This window comes from Helianthus annuus, chromosome 17 (genome assembly GCF_002127325.2).
Source record: "Helianthus annuus cultivar XRQ/B chromosome 17, HanXRQr2.0-SUNRISE, whole genome shotgun sequence".
Taxonomy (NCBI): Eukaryota; Viridiplantae; Streptophyta; class Magnoliopsida; order Asterales; family Asteraceae; genus Helianthus; species Helianthus annuus.
This window is the reverse complement of record NC_035449.2, coordinates 142,657,317-142,675,934: the sequence shown is the minus strand read 5'-3', so window position 1 is coordinate 142,675,934 and position 18,618 is coordinate 142,657,317. Positions and strand designations below refer to the sequence as shown.

General features: G+C 36.3%; 1 protein-coding gene across 2 annotated transcripts; it reads right to left on the bottom strand.

The window, feature by feature from the left end:
- Positions 1 to 6,172: 6,172 nt before the first annotated feature.
- LOC110877586 lies at positions 6,173 to 16,881 on the bottom strand. 2 transcript variants are annotated; one of them, XM_022125745.2, is made up of 5 exons: positions 16,774 to 16,881; positions 16,565 to 16,679; positions 16,400 to 16,479; positions 10,404 to 10,475; positions 6,173 to 7,357 (listed from the first exon to the last, which is right to left on the bottom strand). In XM_022125745.2, exon 5 carries the CDS (start codon positions 7,336 to 7,338, stop codon positions 6,313 to 6,315), a length of 1,026 nt encoding a protein of 341 aa, XP_021981437.1. In that variant the 5' UTR covers positions 7,339 to 7,357; positions 10,404 to 10,475; positions 16,400 to 16,479; positions 16,565 to 16,679; positions 16,774 to 16,881; the 3' UTR covers positions 6,173 to 6,312. The 2 variants fall into 2 exon arrangements, with proteins under 2 accessions (XP_021981437.1, XP_035842778.1); XM_035986885.1 differs by lacking the exon at positions 10,404 to 10,475 and having other exon boundaries at positions 6,197 to 7,357; positions 16,565 to 16,780.
- Between the last annotated feature and the right edge of the window lie 1,737 nt (positions 16,882 to 18,618).

The window sequence follows — 18,618 nt, the reverse complement described above, 5'->3', positions numbered from 1 at the left end:
TGGTTTCTTTTATTATATGTATAGATTATTTTTTTTAATTAAAAGTGGGTAGTTCTCCACACCCTTGGGTAGTCCCCAAGAGGATGGTCCTCCTCCCGTGATGACGTGACGCCTACGTGGCGGGAGAGAGTATCCATTCCATACCCCATGATCTAATAAAGATGGCAAAAATGGCACACGATTCAAAATATAGCAAGCCCTTGTAGATGGCAAATCCACCTGATCTCCGGCGGCACATCTTCGGAAGCGATGGAGTTAGTCTAAGGAGTTTTAGGCTTTAGATGCACAACAAACACTTCAGCTAGTTGAGCTAGAACCTTGCATGGATTTATATGCTATATAGATGTTTTTTTATTAAAAAAAAATCGGTTGCCAAAGGAAATGGATAATGGAGCAGGATAGTTAAAAGTGTTCATTACTTACAAGAAGAAAACTTAAACCATCTTCGGGTTTTTTTAAATGTGGGTAAAGGAGATTCAACTCAGTTTTTGAAGCAAGTTTGGATTGGAAATGAGCCTTTAGCATCTCGGTTACCAAGACTTTATCAAAGATCGATTGGAAAATGGTATATGGAAATGGGATTGAAGGCGTGAAGGCGTGAAGCCGTGAATTTCACGGAGGTGTGGAAATCAGGCAATTCAGAGTGCTAACTAATATTGCACAAGAATATCATCGGATTGATGAACTTGATAGATTTAAGTGGGATTTCGAAGGGCAAAAAGAATTTGTGGTTAAACAAGTTAGAAGTTCAATTGTAAAGAAAATTCTTCCAGAAGTAATTTTGGCAAACCAAACGGAATAAAAGCCTCCGTAGAAAGATAACATCTTTGTCTAGAGGTTTTTTCTTGACAAATTACCAACTTGTGAGAATATTTTAAATAAAGGGATAGATATGTCATTTATTAGGCGTCCTTTGTGTTAAAGGGAAGTGGAATCAACTCATCATTTATTCATTTTTTGTTAAATTGCAAAGAAGGTTTGGAACTTTGTTATAAAATGGTTACAACTTTCGGGGCCGATTCTGTTGAATATTAAGAAGATCTATACATGGCGTCAATATTGTCATTTAACGAAGAATAAAAAAAATGTGGTTGAAGGCATAATTTTCATGACATGATGGGCTATTTTGAAGGCAAGGAATGAGAAAATCTTCAAGACTATTCATCTAAACATGAAGCTTTTTTTTTTATAAAGCTTAGGTTATATTGGACCGGGTGGCTTAAAAATCCACTAATGCACATGTAGTTTCTTGTGTAGTTGTTTGGTTAGCCTTTTCTAACCATCAACTTTTTATTTCATGTATCTCCTTTTTGTCATTCAAAAAAATGCTATTTAGATTATATCCTTAAAACTTTCAAAAAAAAGTACAAAAAAAAAAAAAAAAAAGCTAGTGGAGTTCACATGGATCAACATGACAAATGTACTTTGCATCCTCTTTATAAATGTATGTTTATAATTTATATAATAATCCTAGTGATTACCACCTGCACTTTGCAACAAGTTCCAAACGTAGATAAAAATAAACAAATCCTGACGGAGCCTTCTACATACTCGAAAGTCACGCAAGTTCCAAACGTAGATAAAAATAAACAAATCCTGACGGAGCCTTCTACGTACTCGAAAGTCACGGAAAAGTTACTTCATTATATACGAAACTTCAAGTTATTCAAACAAGATTAAAACCAGAATGTATATAACGATAAACACGAGGACCGCATATTACAACTTTTCAATTTAAATGTAGATTAAAAAGCATGTCGCAATGATGAATTTAGATATGAGCGCTAACAATTTAAAAAATGTTTGAGGTTTTAATAGCAAGTAAGCAACGCTACAAAATTTCACATCGAAACGTAGATAAAAATAACTCGAATAGAGCGATGATTTAGAAAACGTAACCGTTAAAAACTCAAAATGATAAATTTGTTAACGTAAGTGTGACAACTGGCACAAAACCGGTAATTTCCGTACACTTTAATTATTATTTAATGACTGCGATTATGTGCTTAAATGTCAACATTGACTAACTACATGCTAAACAAGTGAATTCATGCATGTTGTATACTACAAAATATTGCTTTATGCATAAACGAGAGCGTTGCGTCAGAAATATTAGTAAACTCACCGGTAAGACACACTGTGTCAACGGAACTGCAGAAAGCAGTCAGACAACAAAATTGGAGCTTAGGTGTAGGTCCAAAAACAAAAATACATTAAAACCCAAGAGTACATACAAGGGTTTAATATATATACTCTTCGGAAGCAAAAATAAGCACTAAAAAGCACCCGAAACGCACTTTAAGTGCAGAATTTTATATAATTCAGCTCTAAACAGCTTTTAACAACATAAATATTGTGCAGAAATGTCGTTCTATTATCCAGAATATTTCCCTAAGTGTTGGGAATTGAAAGGGTACAAGAAAGGTACATAAAAGACACTAAAAAGTGTAATTTAGCACTTTAACGGATCACTATCCAACCGAACAACCGGACTTTACCCGGGACACAAAAATATTGACAATAACATTGTTTTTCTTTTTTCTGAGACAGTTAGGATCCCCGAATACCCTAACACCCGGTGCAATACACAACACACTAGTAACTTACTTAAACTCCCTAACTAAGCAAACTAACCAACTAAGTTGGAAACCAACCCAATTACCCTACCCCCCCCCCCCCCCAATGATCAGCCCCCCAAAAAGGAGACACACTCTTACAATTTGAATATTTTGATCTTGATATCTAATATCTTATGGCATATTATATGGTGGATAATCACCAAAGTTGGACCATAAATAAGCATATAGGATAACCACTACCACACTTCTTCACAACAAAAAAAAAAAATGCTTCCTTTCCCTCTCTTTTACATTCGGCCGATCACACACACTCACATCCACACACTTTCAAATTTCCATCTTACAATCCTACATAAATCCAAGGTGCTAGAGTTCACATAAGGAGACCCGGTGCTTACGGAATCACAAGGACCTCACCACAACGCTATTAACCACCCATTTTTCATCTAGTTTCTTCCCTAGCCTTGTGCTAGTTGTAAGTGATTTTAAACACTCTCTTGATCTTATTTAAAGTGGTTAATAAGAGATTTATCGGGTAAAAATTATGAACACTAGAGATCAAAGTTTAAAGTCTACTAAAAATGATGAACAAAGTGGTTAATGAGTAAATATTGGTGTAAAACTCATAAAACTTGTTTGGTTATGGTTATTTATTATTGTTGGATGCTAGTAGGGGAACGGATCGTCATTTAACCACGCTAGGTCATGTTCATGGAACATGAACTAGCACTATGTTTAGTGTAGGAATAACTAGATGACGAACCCTTTCACTCACAAACATGAACTTGTGTAAAAACGATTTTTCTTATGAAATGGAGTTCTAAACTAGTAGATCTAAAGATCTACAAGTGGTATTTTCGAAGGACCAAGTGAAATATAAACAAGTCTTATTTTAAGTCGGATCTTTCGTAAACTAGATGTGTTTTTTGTGAACAAACAAGAGTGTGGACACTCGTGGAACAAAAGTTTTAACAAAGAAATAATTTTCGTAAATACCGACTAGAAGTTGTAAAACTTCATATTCTTTAAAAATAAAGTTTTCGAGATAATGATTTTATTTTTAGAGATGGAAAGACTTACAAAATGTGCTATTAAGTTACTACACATTTTTGTAAATATTCAAGTTCATGAAATAGAGAAATTAGTGATTATTGTTGATGATTATTGTTGATGATTGTTGACAATTTAAAAGAAAATAAACACGTGTTTTGAAAACATGAGAAACCTCTATTTTTAGGGGAAACTCTGTCAAAATTTTTATAAATTTTGACACTTAGAAAAAAAAATATAAGTTTTTGAGAAACTTATTCCCTAAAAATGTATTTAAAAATATTACCAAGGTTTCCCTAATTTTTAGTGATAAGAAATGAGGATTTCTTCAAGAATAAAAATAAATATAAGTATGTATATTTTTAAGAGCAAAATATATATTATTTTATCACCAACTTTTGTGCTAAGTGTATAAAGTATGTGTTATACGTGCTAGTGTATTAAGACTTAAAAATACACTAAATACTCGTGAGGGGTATAAACATAAAAATACACATACAACATACAAGATACATAATTCGGGTGCAAAGTGCAAAACACGAGATACTTATATTAATTTTAGAGAAAATAATATAAGTAAGATACTTAGTTAAAAATATAAAATATTTTTAACACAAGAATATATACACCAAAGAGAGTGACTGTACTTGTGCGATACAAGTCTAGTGACTAACGTTAAGAAAACACGTTTAGGTCACGACGCTAGATAAAGCAAACCCGGTGAAGTTTACGACGCAAGGAACGCAAAGTTGTGAGTTCATGCTCCCCCTTTTCTTTAACTGTTTTTGTTTTACACTTCGGGGGTAAAATACATGTCACAAATTTTATATTGTTTACATGTGTTATGATGGGTACAAAAACATTCAAGTGAAACATTCTAGACCATGTCTCGAATAGGGTATCATAAGCACCATTAATCAACGTATACATTCAGACCGCGAAACAAAAGGTTAGATCTAATGGGTTTCAGGCAACCCCACTCTTGGCCTACTTCTACCAATGAGTGCTTCTGTGTCTCAGTCAAGGTGACAAAAATTCCTAGGTTTGATGGCTTCCTATGTCGCGACATATGTTAGTGGCCTTGCAAACCACTAGCAATCTCACACATTCAAACAGTCATAGTACCCAGTTACATATACGTTTTACAAGTTACATTCAAGCATTCATACATTCTACAAGTTTCATACTATGTTTCATTCAAGGATATTAGACATTCAAAACAATCACTGCATGAATTCACACCAACATTATGTTGACGTTTTTCCAAAACTCACATGTATTTCAGGTAATTAAAGGTGGATGTGCGCGCGGTCCTACTCATGCTTGTGGATGTCGTCTATGTTTTGTTTAAATAAAGTTGTAAACTTTTAAGACAATGTTTTAAGCTATCATCGCGATGTAGACGTTAAACTTGTGTTTTCAAATTATGAATGGTTGGTATTTGAAGTTATTTTGTGAGCATATAGCATGTTTACCTTTCGTATGCAATGAGAACCTTTCATGATCACACCTCGTGCTTCCGCCGCAGAAAGGGGTGTGATAGTAAGGGTAGAGTATAAATCAGTTAAAGAAAAAGGAAAAAATCAACCTAACTACACTGCAGGGGATGTAAACAAAAATTAAACTAAAGCGTAGGGGAAAATTAAGTTTACTAAACTTGAGGGATTGTATGAAATACAATTTAAAAATTAGGGAAAACAAAAAAATGAAGAAAGAAGAAAAATGAAACTAAGGCACTGTAGCTAAGTCTCATGAAATGTTATATATAATACTAGAGTAAAATATCATTTGCGTCCTTGAGATTTGAACGCTTTTATGACTTTCGTCTCTCTCTGAGGTGTCATTTTCATCTAATAAAAAAAAGTTTAAAATCTTGCCATTTTCATCTCTGCTAGCCAAAATTCGAGGGACGAAAGTCACAGTAAGTTGCCAAACTCAAGGATGAAAATGACAATGAAGCGCAAACCCTAAAGGACTCAAATGCAAAAAAAAAAAAAAAAAAAAAAAAAATGGATGGAAGAGGCAAAAATACTAAACATCGGGGACGATTTTGGCTTTTTACTCATGATTCGTGTATGACACTATTAGTTTGTGAATATGTAAAAATGTCTTTTTGATTTCACATGATAAGTGGAGTAAAAGTGGATATGTGAACATAATTTCGCGAAAGTCAGCTACTTGCATGTTAGCGATATAACACATTAAAAATGATTATTTTCTCTTAACATAGTCCCTCTTTAAACATTATAAAATGCTGAGAAGTGTCTAAAGTGGTGGCAAGCCATGGTCACAACACCAAATCAACAATGCAATGGTGGCATGTGGCGGCCACACCAGCAATGCTTTAAAAATGACGAACCGATGCAGGATGGCAAGGAGGCCACGGCTGCAACAGCTCAAGCGTTTGAGGTGACAGAAATCTTTCGCGTAAAATATTGAAAAAACCTAAGAAACCCTAGCGGGTCAAGCCCATATGGTAACCTAATCGATTATCCCTATCGAACAACCATATAAAACAAAACAAACCAACAATGCAAAAGGAATTAAATGACATGAAAAAACACCTTAAACTGTTCAACCATAAATAAAATAAAAACAAAGACATAAAATTCTTAAAAATAAAAAGAAAAGCATATAAAATCCTTAATCCATAACTAAAAACATATAAGCAAATTCCAATAGATTACTGTAGGAGATTAGCCTGCTCGCAAACATGACGGAAGTACCACAAGTTTGCTGTAAACCACATGCCTTTGTTTTTACTTTTATCGGTATCATACAGCATCCAGGTGTCAGGATTCATAGCCGAGCTACTCTTCAAGTCGCTAACAAAGACTGCGTACTCCCCGATCGTCTTTCCAGTCGACACCCATTCCATTTTGTTAAAATCTATTTTAAAAGTCTCGTACGCATCTTTTGAAATGCGACTCACCACATACAGGTTTTCACCTGAGCTTACAAACTCCGGATGTATGAGTTCATGCTCAGGGACGTTTTTCATCGTGAGTGGTGTCAAAACAGGCTGTGGTTTCGAGTTAAGTTTCACTTCACATAAACGATTCTCGCTGTTTAGGGAATATATCTTTCCCTTAAAATAATGTATATCCAGTACGGGAAAATTGAACGAAAGATAATCCCACGAGGGTTGTGTACCCGCTAAAGAGAACGATATGACACTCGAGAATCTGTGTGAGATCACAAGCACCCATCCAGAGATCGAGGGTGAAAAGACGAGTGTACCCCTGACGCTCGTTGGATCATTACTTACGTGAAACGGAAACCCCGGGAAATGAAGTTCGTGCCTCGTGATAGGATTCACGAGAACGAACTCACGGGTTTTCCTACCGAAGAAGATCAGGTAGCCGCAAGTTGATCCTACGGATGTTTTCGCGGTGGAACTTGGAAGAACGGTCGTGAACGTATTTCCGTTTAAGTCCGTTAAGTGACACTCTTTCTTAGCTTTTGTAGAGAATGAGAACGATACCGACATGGGTTGTTTGGAACTCATGAACTTGTTCTTCTCGGAGTGTGCGAGTGACCTCCAAGATTTGCATACGCCGCTGAATGCAAGGTAATCAACCACTCGAAGTCGCATCATGATTAAAGAGAGCAATTCTGGGTTCAGATTTGGCCATGTTGATGAACCCGTGTCGTCAGATGTCTTGGAACTCTTGCTGCTAGATGCCTCATTGTTCGGGTTTCTAACCATACTCTTGTATTAACCACTCCTACACTCAAAAAAGAAAACTTTATGACTCGAGCTTTTGATGAGTAAACACAAATTCCATATAAGATACAGAAGGTATGGGTGTAAACGAACCAAGCCTGAGCTAGAGCTCTACTGGTTTGACTTGAAAGAGTTTGAGCTCGGCTTTTTCTCAAGCTATGTGCCTAAAGCTTGAGATTGGCTCGTGAATAAGTTTTCAAGCTCGAGCCTTCTTGCTCGTTTATTATGTATTAAATGTTTGTTTATTTTATTTTTATCGGTTAGGAGTTGGCTACAAAGTTAAAAACTCCTAAAAAGTGTAAGAAATCTATGTAGGCATTGTGTTTTAAATTATAGGCATGGTGTTTTAGATTCTTTTGGCATGGTATTATATAGAAAAACACATAACGTGACAATTTAAAACACAATGAAATGTATTCTAGGAAGTTAATCGGTGTGTTTTAAATCTCATGCCTAGAAACATTTCATTGTGTTTTAAATTGTTGCGTTTGGTGTTTTTTATATAATACTATGTCAAAAGAATCTAAAACATCATTGCTAAAATATAAAACACCATACCTATATAGACTTCTCACACTCTTAAGAGTTTTGGACTTTGTAGCCAAACCCTAGGATCAAATATAAAGGATCCTAACTGTAAGAAGTGTAAGAATGATTTATAGAGTGACAAGTGTCTAATAACCTAAAACTAAACCCACTACACAAAAAAACCCCACTACAAAAAAAAAAAACCTTAAACATCCACCTCCACCAAAAACCTAAACCTCCCCCCCCCCCCACACACACACACACACATCACCCACCCCCAAAAAAAAAAAAAAAATTTTTTGCCGAGGGGGTAGGGGGTTAGGTTTTTGGGTGGTGGTGGGGGTGGGTGTTTAGTTTTTTTTAGGTTTTTTTTTTTTTTTTTTTTTTTGGGGGGGGGGGGGGGAGGGGGGGGCCGGGGTGTTTAGGTTTTTGGGTGGTGGTGGGGGTGGGTGTTTAGGTTTTTGGTGGTGATGTAGTGGGCTATGTTGTCAAAAGCGCAAAAAGCGGAGCTGCATTCGTGTCCGCAGGTGCGGGCACGCATGAGTTCAACCAAATTCCAGCTCAGAAACTCACTTTTTCACCCCCCCCCCCTGCGCGCAAGTAGGACTTGTGGTAAAACATGTCATAAAGCTACAATAGAGTAGTGAAGACTTTACCTTATAAACAACCACTCACTTTGTCCCCACACCGATGTGGGACAAAGTATTTACCACCTTTTGTGACTTCTATTCACACACCCAAAACTTACAACATATATAAGTCCTAAACTTTTGCTACTAGCTATTAGCTCCATGATCTTAAATGGCATGTATAATAGTTTTTTTTAATTATATATGTGGAATCTTATTTATTTTCAAAGCATAACATATTTTTATATTTTTTTTCTCTATGTGCGTTTTTCTTAAAAAAGCCCACGCTTTTTTTGCGCCTTGCGCCTAGGCTCCGGGCGAGGCCGATGCGCCTCGCCTGCGCCTTGCGTCTTTGACAACATAGGTAGTGGGTTTAGTTTTAGGTTATTGGACACTTGTCACTCTATAAATCCTTCTTACACTTCTTACAATTAGAAGTCTTTGTAGAATAACTTGACCCCCCATTTATATATATATATATATATATATATATATATATATATATATATATATATATAACACAATATATACAATTTAATTAATATTATCATAATTATATGTAATAATACATATGGCCATTTGTTTTATGTGAAGTTATGATTGTACTTGATTTGCTTAATTAGTTTATAATATTATGACTGTGATTATAAATCCACCTAAAAATATTGGCAGTGAAAAATATATTTATATGGTCTCCAAACATTCTCCTAGAGCAAGGTTTGAACTTTGAATGCTTTGGGAAAACATCAAAAGTACGAGTTGAGATGGGATTCATATGAATAACAGAAGTTGTACCCTCCTAAAAATCTTCCTAATGGACACTTGGCAAAAATCCATACATTTAAAAAAGTCAACGCCTCTTGGATTATTTCCAAGCTTGGTTTTAAAAAGCAAAAGGCGCACAAAAGCAACAAGGTCTGGAACCGAGGCACAAAGCCGAAGCGCCAAGCGCACAACTTTTCGTACCCGAGGCGCAAATAATCATATAATTATTTTATATATTTCCTATAGGCTTCTAGCATCATTTACCCAATATTTAGAGACAAGGTTTGTATATGTTTTAATATGGAAATTAAATACATGTACAATCCACTTGGGAATAGCCTAGTGATGTTGGTGAGTTATATAGAGTTTAGGATAGGAGGGGTCAGGGGTTCAATCCCCATGGAGTGCAAGTTTAGCCATTCAAAAAAAAAAAAGAAATAGATGTACAATGAAAGGCATGCAATACAACAACCTGTTGCACATAAATATGGAAAATAAATGAGGCGCGCGCCTCAAGGTCAATTTTTTGCCAAGAAATCACGCCTATGGTGCGCTTTTTGAAAAAGAAAAAAAGGCGCGCCTTATGCTACTAAAAGTGCATGGGCTTGAGCCTTGTTGCACTTTGCGCCTAGGCGTGCTTTTTTAAACCAAGCTGCCAAGTGTCCAGCAGTAATATTTTAGGCGGATATTGCCAAGTGTCCGATTATAGAAATGATATATCAATCTAAAAATCTTCCCTCAAACCACCTTGAGGGTGAGTGTTAAATTTGTATATATGTGATTGTAATTATCTTCCTAAAAACATGTTTTGCAAATCAACATAAAAAATAGGACATTTTTTCCTCTTGTTTTGCAAACTAAATTGCAGATTTGCCATATTTAAAGTGCAAATACAGCAAATAAAATCGATTAGATCGCACTGAATCGATTAAGAGCAGAAACTCAGATCAGACAAAGTCAAATCAAATTTAGGCAAAATCATCCGATTGGGGAAAAATGATCAGATCTGTACAATTAATTACCTTTGTAACCCCAAATCTAAAAAATGAAAGAAAAATATTTTTTTTTTAATAAGAATCTAAGGATAATTACTCAACAATCAAAGAGAAGTCATAAAAAATATACCTGCAATCGCGAACAAGCAAACACACGTCGTTGAGAGTGGAGTTGTGAATGGAGTAGTTGAGACAGTAGTGACTGGCAACGAGGCGAAGCATAAATATTAGATACTTATAGGGGAAATGAGACGTGACGTGAGGGCCAAAAATTAATGAACATTTACGATCATACCCCTAAACGAGGCGAAGCATAAAAGAATGTTTAGAATACATGTGACTTCACATGTGATAAATGTGGCATGGTGTGTGCATGTAATTGCAGTATTAGGATATCTCTCAACTCAATTTGTAGATTCAGGGTGTGCATAGTTGTCAATAGTGAATAGTGGCAAATAACGACAAGCTACCTATATGCTACGTAGCAATAACGACGAAATGGCGCCCGTTATTTCATGTTTAGCGATAAAGTAGTAGAAAATTTGTGAAATACATTACATGTATATTTTATCAAAATATGCTATTTTTACATGTATATTTTATCTAAATACGCTTTTGTTTTTCAATCGTATTAGTATATACTAATTAAGTTAGGATTGTTATTTTACTCTAGTCATTGTATAGAGTATTGAATTGTAATATCCTACTCTATATATAGATTATAGAGCCTATCATTTTGTAATATCCTACTTTATATATAGATTATGGAGCCTATCATTGTAATCATAAAGCATTCAATAACAATTCTATTTTACGTGTTAATAAATCGTAAAACAAAAAAAAAACTAATTATAGAAAAGGTCGCTATTTGTCGCTAAACACCTTATAGTGCCATATGGATGCATCGTGTTGGTGCATATTTTGTATGTCTGCCACTGTGCGAATAGGCTAGATAGAGCGTGTGTTGAATATTGTATAGAATAGAGTGAAATTCGTTACGAATCAAAGGTGCTGTGATGTAACAGCCCCTTCGTATGAACAGACTGCTTAGCTGGTTCGTAACTGATGCACAAGACTTGAAGCGCTTCGTACGAAGGCACCCTATGTGGGTTCGTACGAAGGCACAATGCCTATATATAGAGGTGTTGGGACTTGTGTTGGACAAGCTTTTGGTTCCCTGAGGGGAAATGTTGTCCAACTGATTTCACGGGTATGTAACTTTCATATATTAATAGAAACCAGATTATAAGTGACTTGTTCGGTGTCGTTCTCTACTTCTACTCATTTCTTATCACCGAACCGGTTATCTCGGGACCAAAGCTCTGTCAAACTCGCCGGATCCTGGACTCTCAATTGGTATCAGAGCTACGGTACCGATTCAATCGATCTAACAGTTGATTGAATCACGTACGCTCATTAATTTTGGATGTGTAGTGAGTTTTGACATAAAATATCAGAAAAACATCAAATTGAAGGTCAATTCACGGATGGAATTTGAAATTGAAGACATCATTATGTTCGGAATTGATTTTCGCACAATCCTGTGAAGTTTCATCATGAAATTCAAAGAAATAAAGATTCTCGATCGAAAGATGTGGTTGGAATTGTTCTTGAGAAATCAGCGCAGCTTCGTACGAAGGGACGTTACAACTGTTACACAAGCTGGTACGAATCTACTCATGGGTTCGTACGAAGGGACATTCCTGGGTTCGTACGAAGGCACATCCGGGTTCGTACGAACAGGCATGAGGACTAAACTGTTAAATTTCACAGCTTCGTACAAAGGGAGAATTCTAGCTTCGTACGAAGGGGCACTTGGTACATAATTGTCATTTCGTCCGGAATCTTAGCCAACATATTTGATGATGCGATCACGGATTGTAGAATTTAGGAGGGTAGTCATGATACTGGTGCATAATGTTTATCATTCGGGTTATCTGACAATTTTTTTGGGCCGTAACGTTAAATCCGCATAGATGAAAAACTGACATTCGGGGCAGAGATTGTCATATTCTCAGTATAGTCAAGTTTTTCAGAGATGACATAAGACTGAATTGCTAAGTTTGAGGGGAAATTCAGTGATGAGACGTCAGAATTTGCAAAAATGAGGGGGAACAAAAACTTCAGACGTCAGAATTTGCAAAAATGAGGGGGAATAAAAATTTCAGATGAAATTCCAGCATTTTTGAAATTCGTGACGCTGCAACAGTATTCGGGTGGTTCAGACTTCAGAATTGTCCGAGAATGTGAATCTGATTGTGGATGAATGCTTCTGAGATCTAGATTGTCCGAGAGGGTGAATCTGATTGTGGACGAATGCTTCGGAGATCAGTATACGTTACCAGATAATTCGTTATCCGTTGAAGATTTGCTGATTGTGGAAATTATCATTTTCACGGATTTATCATTCTTGAAGGTGCTTAACGTTGATCATGGAAAACGAGGATTTCAGATTTTCATGGGTAATCACAGATTTGAAGTTAACCAGTGGGGTGTTTGAAGTTTCTATCAATTGCCGGTTGGGTTTTTGTACAATAAACAGATCAAGCAGGCGGAATGCGAGATCGTTGGTGCTGGAATGATATATCAAAAACCGAATACAGATGTGGTTAAGGTTGAAACAGAGAAGCTGCATTGATTAGTTTCAAGTTGGTGATTGTTCGTGAAGATTGCAGTTTAGCAAATCAGAGGAGGAGTCGTGAACTGTGCAAACAAAGACCTGAAGATTCATTTCAGGGGGGGAATTTGTGCATAACACTGTCAAAGCAAACCCGGATAATCAATCAAGGGGGAATCTATTGAAGATTTGAAGATGCCTGATTGGAGTTGCAGAATATTTGAAGTTGCAGAATATTCAAACACGGCTCAAGGTTTTCAATGTGATGATTCGACAGTGACAACCAAGGGGGAATCTGTTGGTGCATATTTTGTATGTCTGCCACTGTGTGAATAGGCTAGATAGAGCGTGTGTTGAATATTGTATAGAATAGAGCGAAATCCGTTACGAATCAAAGGTGTTGTGATGTAACAGCCCCTTTGTACAAAGGGAGTCCCTTCGTACGAACGGACTGCTTAGCTAGTTCGTAACTGATGCACAAGACTTGAAGCGCTTCGTACGAAGGCACCCTATGTGGGTTCGTACGAAGGCACAATGCCTATATATAGAGGTGTTGGGTCTTGTGTTGGACAAGCTTTTGGTTCCCTGAGTGGAGATGTTGTCCAACTGGTTTCACGGGTATGTAACTTTCATATATTAATAGAAACCAGATTATAAGTGACTTGTTCGGTGTCGTTCTCTACTTCTACTCATTTCTTATCACCGAACCGGTTATCTCGGGACCGAAGCTCCGTCAAACTCGCCGGATCCTGGACTCTCACATCGCTACGTGGCACGCTATAGCAAGTGTTATTGACAACTATGAGGGTGGGGTCACCGAAATTCAGTGCATGTTTGGCTAAGCTTTTCAAACCAACTTATTGGCTTATTGACTTATCAAAAAGCCAATAAGGAGTTTATAGTGTTTGGCAAATAGAAAAGTGCTTTTTAAAATGACTTTTTGATACGACGGAAATGAAGTTTTTGAAAAGTTAAGAGATTGTGACTTCTTGATCAGCTTATAGCTTTTCAAACAACAAATTACCAATATACCCCTTATTTTAGTCATTTTACATCAATAAGCTAAGCCAAACACTTTTTAAAAAACAACTTATTGACTTATTGGCTTTTCTCACCCCATAAGCTAATCCAAACACTTTTTTTAAAAACTCCTTTTCAAAAAGTCCTTTTCCCAAAAGTCCTTTTTAACTCTAATAAGCTTAGCCAAACATGCCCTCAGTTAAAATATTTGAAACAAATAAAAAAGACATTTTATAACTGTTCTCTACGAGTTTTCATATTTTGTAAACAGTACATCATTTTCAAACATTGTAAAGTAATTCTTTTAAAAACAAATGCAATAATCATTCATAAAATTATCACTGATCCGATTGCGCAAATCCGACTTCACAAGTTTCATTAAAATAAACCTCTCAACAGTTTTGGTTGCAACTCGTAAAAACGAATGATAGCTTAAATAATTGATAGACCAACAAATACGAGGTAAAAACGAATGATAGCTTAAATAATTGACAGACCAACAAATACGAAAGACTTTTTTTTTTTTTTTCCAAAATCAATCTTACAAGATCGAATACTTCAAGTTATTTTTCATCTTCTTCACGTTATCAATGTCGTAGTGAAGTTTAAACTCATCTTTTGTCCTTGTAATCAAAATCATATGGATACATCTTGGCCAAGTTTCCTGACTTTCATATATAAAATTCATGAAAATTATCACACATGTTCAAATTTATGAAACACATACCCAATTCAGATGTTGCCACATTAGATTCATCGCCAAATTCTTAGATTTGCATAACTAAAATCATGTTAGAATGTCAAACTCATAATGATGGCAATAGGTGAAATTAGCCATTAGTCATTTGTCTTCGGTTTTTCTTGTTAGCGTAATTGTCATCTGGATGAACCAATTTGCTTTTGAAAGGCATTTAATTAAAATTGTTACTCATTCTTTTACATATCACTTTGCTTTTGAAAGGCAACATAGATGGATTGATCTTGTCTAATTAAGTCTTCACATTTTAAGTGCTCTAATGTGAAAACTATTAACATCACGCACATGAAGCACATATCATAGTTATTAAAAGCCCTCGCTTCATGCGCCTAAGCGCATTTTCCAGGCGAGGCCCACTAATTGCGTTTTTAGTCCTTAGGCGCTCGCTTCAGCTCTCAAGGCGCACTAAATACCGATTTATTCTCTCTCTTATTATTTAATACAAAATTATTGATCTTCTCCACAATATAAGCTTCCACAATGCCGATCGAAGCAACTTTCATCCAGATTTCTGATCCAGTTTAGAACTTTAGAGCTTTCAAGGTTTTGTAATTGCATTTATATCTTCACTATTTTAAGACGTTTGGTGCTAATTAGACGATATTACATGTTGTATAATAGTTTTTGTTTATTTTATTCGAAGAATAGTATTATTCTAATACATAATATATATTTTTTTCATCCAAGTCAAGGCCTCGTTTTTTTTCTTAGGCCCTCGCTTTTTATGCGCCTTGTCCTAGGCCCCAGGAGAGGCCTATGCGCCTTGAGTACGCCTAGCTTGTTTGATAACTATGGCACAAATCTACATGTTTTATACCGGTTATTAGAAACTTCATATCACAAATGCATCTTTTTTATTCCCGCCTTGTTCATAAATAAGTAACATTATGAGCCAAGTTTTATATGTATAAACTAGTTTGATAACCAGTTTCCGTATTGAAGAAACCAATTGGGACAAAAATGCCTTTGCGTTACCACTAACTAATTTATTTGTGAAAAGTCATGGCCAAGATGCCAAAATTTGGGTTCACAGTCAAAGCAGTCAAAATTTTCAAACCACATAACTAAAATTTCACTATAACTAGAAGCATTTGAGCATGTGCCTTAAAGATATACTGATAGACTAATAGGCCGCTCTATAGTGAATTCTAAGTCTACAAGAGAGGTGTCTTGTTGATGTTTTCACCACCTCTTTTGACCATCAAAGCAACCCACTAAATAGCACCTCATGATAAGTTCTAGTAATGCAATTCACTTGTTAATGCTTTAATAATAGCGGCTATAGCGCGCTATGTAGCAAGGCGACCAAGTGTCGCTATCTGGGTCATAGCAACCAATAGCGTGAATAGCGTCAGTTAGGTTTTTTTTATGTAAATAGCAATTAGATATAACTATAAAATAGCTGGATTTATAGGTTTTTGTTAAATATATATGTAAAATAGCATATATACCAAGGTATTTTGATATAGTATACATATAAAAAATTTCAAAATTCTTTTTCTAGTGTATCGCTATTTATAAAATTGCGGTCGCTATTCGCTATGTAGCATATAGGCCCCTTGTCGCTATTCGCTATGAACAACTATGAGAGGGGTATTCAAGGAATTGATCATTTGATACGAGATAAATCATAAAATTCTCATGATAAATATATAAGAGGCATGACTGCAACTGTTAAATCATGAATTCAGGGCTAAACAATCAGTCAACCAAACACGATAAGGAAACGTACATCGTAACCGATGGGATGCGGTGAAGGAAGAGAACAGCACGAGCTCTCCATCAACGTAAACCGAACAAATATCTGGCGTCCTGCAAAACAAATCAACGGAAACATTCATATAAACATACTCAAAACACACACACATAATCACACAAAGTCCAGTAGGTTGGGTACCTTTGACAATGGTTCACAATGGGTCAGCAGGTGGCTTGATTTGAGTGCGTCTGAGGTTGCCAAAAGTAACGGCGGTCAAACAGGTACCAAAAATTATGTAATGGCTTCAAGAACCCTAAATTACAAATACCCAGATCATAAAGCATAAAACTTTATACACAAATATTAATTGGGAATAAGGAAGGACAAGAAATAAGCTTTCGTATTACCTTGTGCGGAAGTCATTGCATGTGGAAACCCTGCAAATCAAACTACCAAGCAATGTTTTCGACCGGATACGTGGTAAAAGGTCGAACCGGTTCAACTTGATCTGAAACCCGGATTATTACGTTATAATATATAAAAAAAATATATAAATTATATAATATAACTAGGGAACCACCCTTATTGTAAGAACCTTGAGAACCAATGTGAACACAACCTAAAATAGCTAATGTGAACACAACCTAAAATAGCTAAAAAACCTAAAAAAACCTAAAATAGCTAAAAAACCTAAAAAAACCTAAATTTTTTTTGTGTGATTTTTAGCTATTTTTAGGCATTTTTTGGTGTGTTCACATTGGTTCTCGCGGTTCTCACAATAAGAGGTGGTTCTCACATGATCTTCTCCCAATATAACTAATCTAATAAATATGCATAATAAAAATAAAATAAAACAATAATAATGTAATCAAAACTCAAGAAAATAAATAAAACTTGATTAACTTTTATTATTTTTTCCATTGTCTATTTTGTAGTTTATTTCTGAAAGAGTAAACAATCATTTTGGTCCCCGTGGTTTGGGCAGTTTTGCCATTTTAGTCTAAATCTTAAACTTTTTAAATTTGGGTTCCTGTGGTTTGCATTTTGTTGTCATTTTAGTCCAAATCTCAAAAACTCTCATTTTTTACTGTTCCAACATGCTTTTTTTGTCTTTTTGTGCAGGGGTATATTTGTCCAAGTACATTTCATTAAAACATTTTCTTAATTAAAAAACCCCAAATAAATACCCTCCTTTACACACCCTCTCTCACTTTCTGGTACCTCACCACACATCCAAACCCCCTAAACCACACCTCCCTTTGATCTGTGTATCGGCCAACCACCGCCACCACCGTCTGGTGGTGGCACGACGAAGAAACGGAGAGAGAGAGAGAGTGACGACGAAGAAAGAGAGTGACGGCGATGAGAGAGAGACCGGAGCAGGGGAGACAGCGGAGCCACGCCGGCGACGGCGGCACGGTTTTTGGTCCGACGAGTTATTTTACCGGTAACACTTCTCTCTGTTTCCCTCGTCCTTTTTCATTTTTTCTGAAGATTGATTTCGGTGTTCTGTTGGATAACAGGTCAATGATGATGTTAGGCTACTGGAGGTTGAAGATAGTGGAGGTGGTTCTGCACGACGGCAGGAACGACGGCCAGGGGCTGCTCCGGCGACCGGAGGGTTCTGATCAGATGAGGGAGAAAGGGTGTGCAGCTGATGAAGGATTTTAGGGTTTTATCTTTTGACAGTTTTTGTATCAGATGCGGTTGTTTTGATGCAAAATCATATGTTTCCGGTGTGTTTTCGAGTTTGTTGTGGTAGTTTTCACTCCGTGAGGACTCAAGAAATCACAAAGCATCTCCGATTGTAGCCCACACCGTAGATCTGAAAGGTGCCGCTGGGTGTGACGGGTCATTGCAGGTGGTTAGGTTGTGACGGGTGGTTGCAGGTGCCGCCGGCGGTAGGGATGGTGGTGGTGCAGTGGGGGTGCGGTGGGGATGCTGGTGGTGCAGTGGGGGTGGAGAAGATGATGGTCTGTTGTGAAGAAGAAGTTGGTCTAAAGAAGAAGATGATGATATTTAATGTATTATAATAATTTCAAATGACCAAAATGCCCCTGCGCAAAAGACAAAATAGGCATGTTGGAGCAGTAAAAAATGAGGGTTTTTGAATTTTGGACTAAAATGGCAACAAAATGCAAACCACAGGTACCCAGATTTAAAAAGTTTGAGATTTGGACTAAAATGGCAAAACTGCCCAAACCACAGGGACCAAAATAGCAGTTTACTCTATTTGAAATCAAGTGACAATT

Coding starts and splice junctions, on each gene's coding strand:
- LOC110877586 (XM_022125745.2), bottom strand. CDS start 7,338: ATGGTTAGAAACCCGAACAATGAGGCATCTAGCAGCAAGAGTTCCAAG.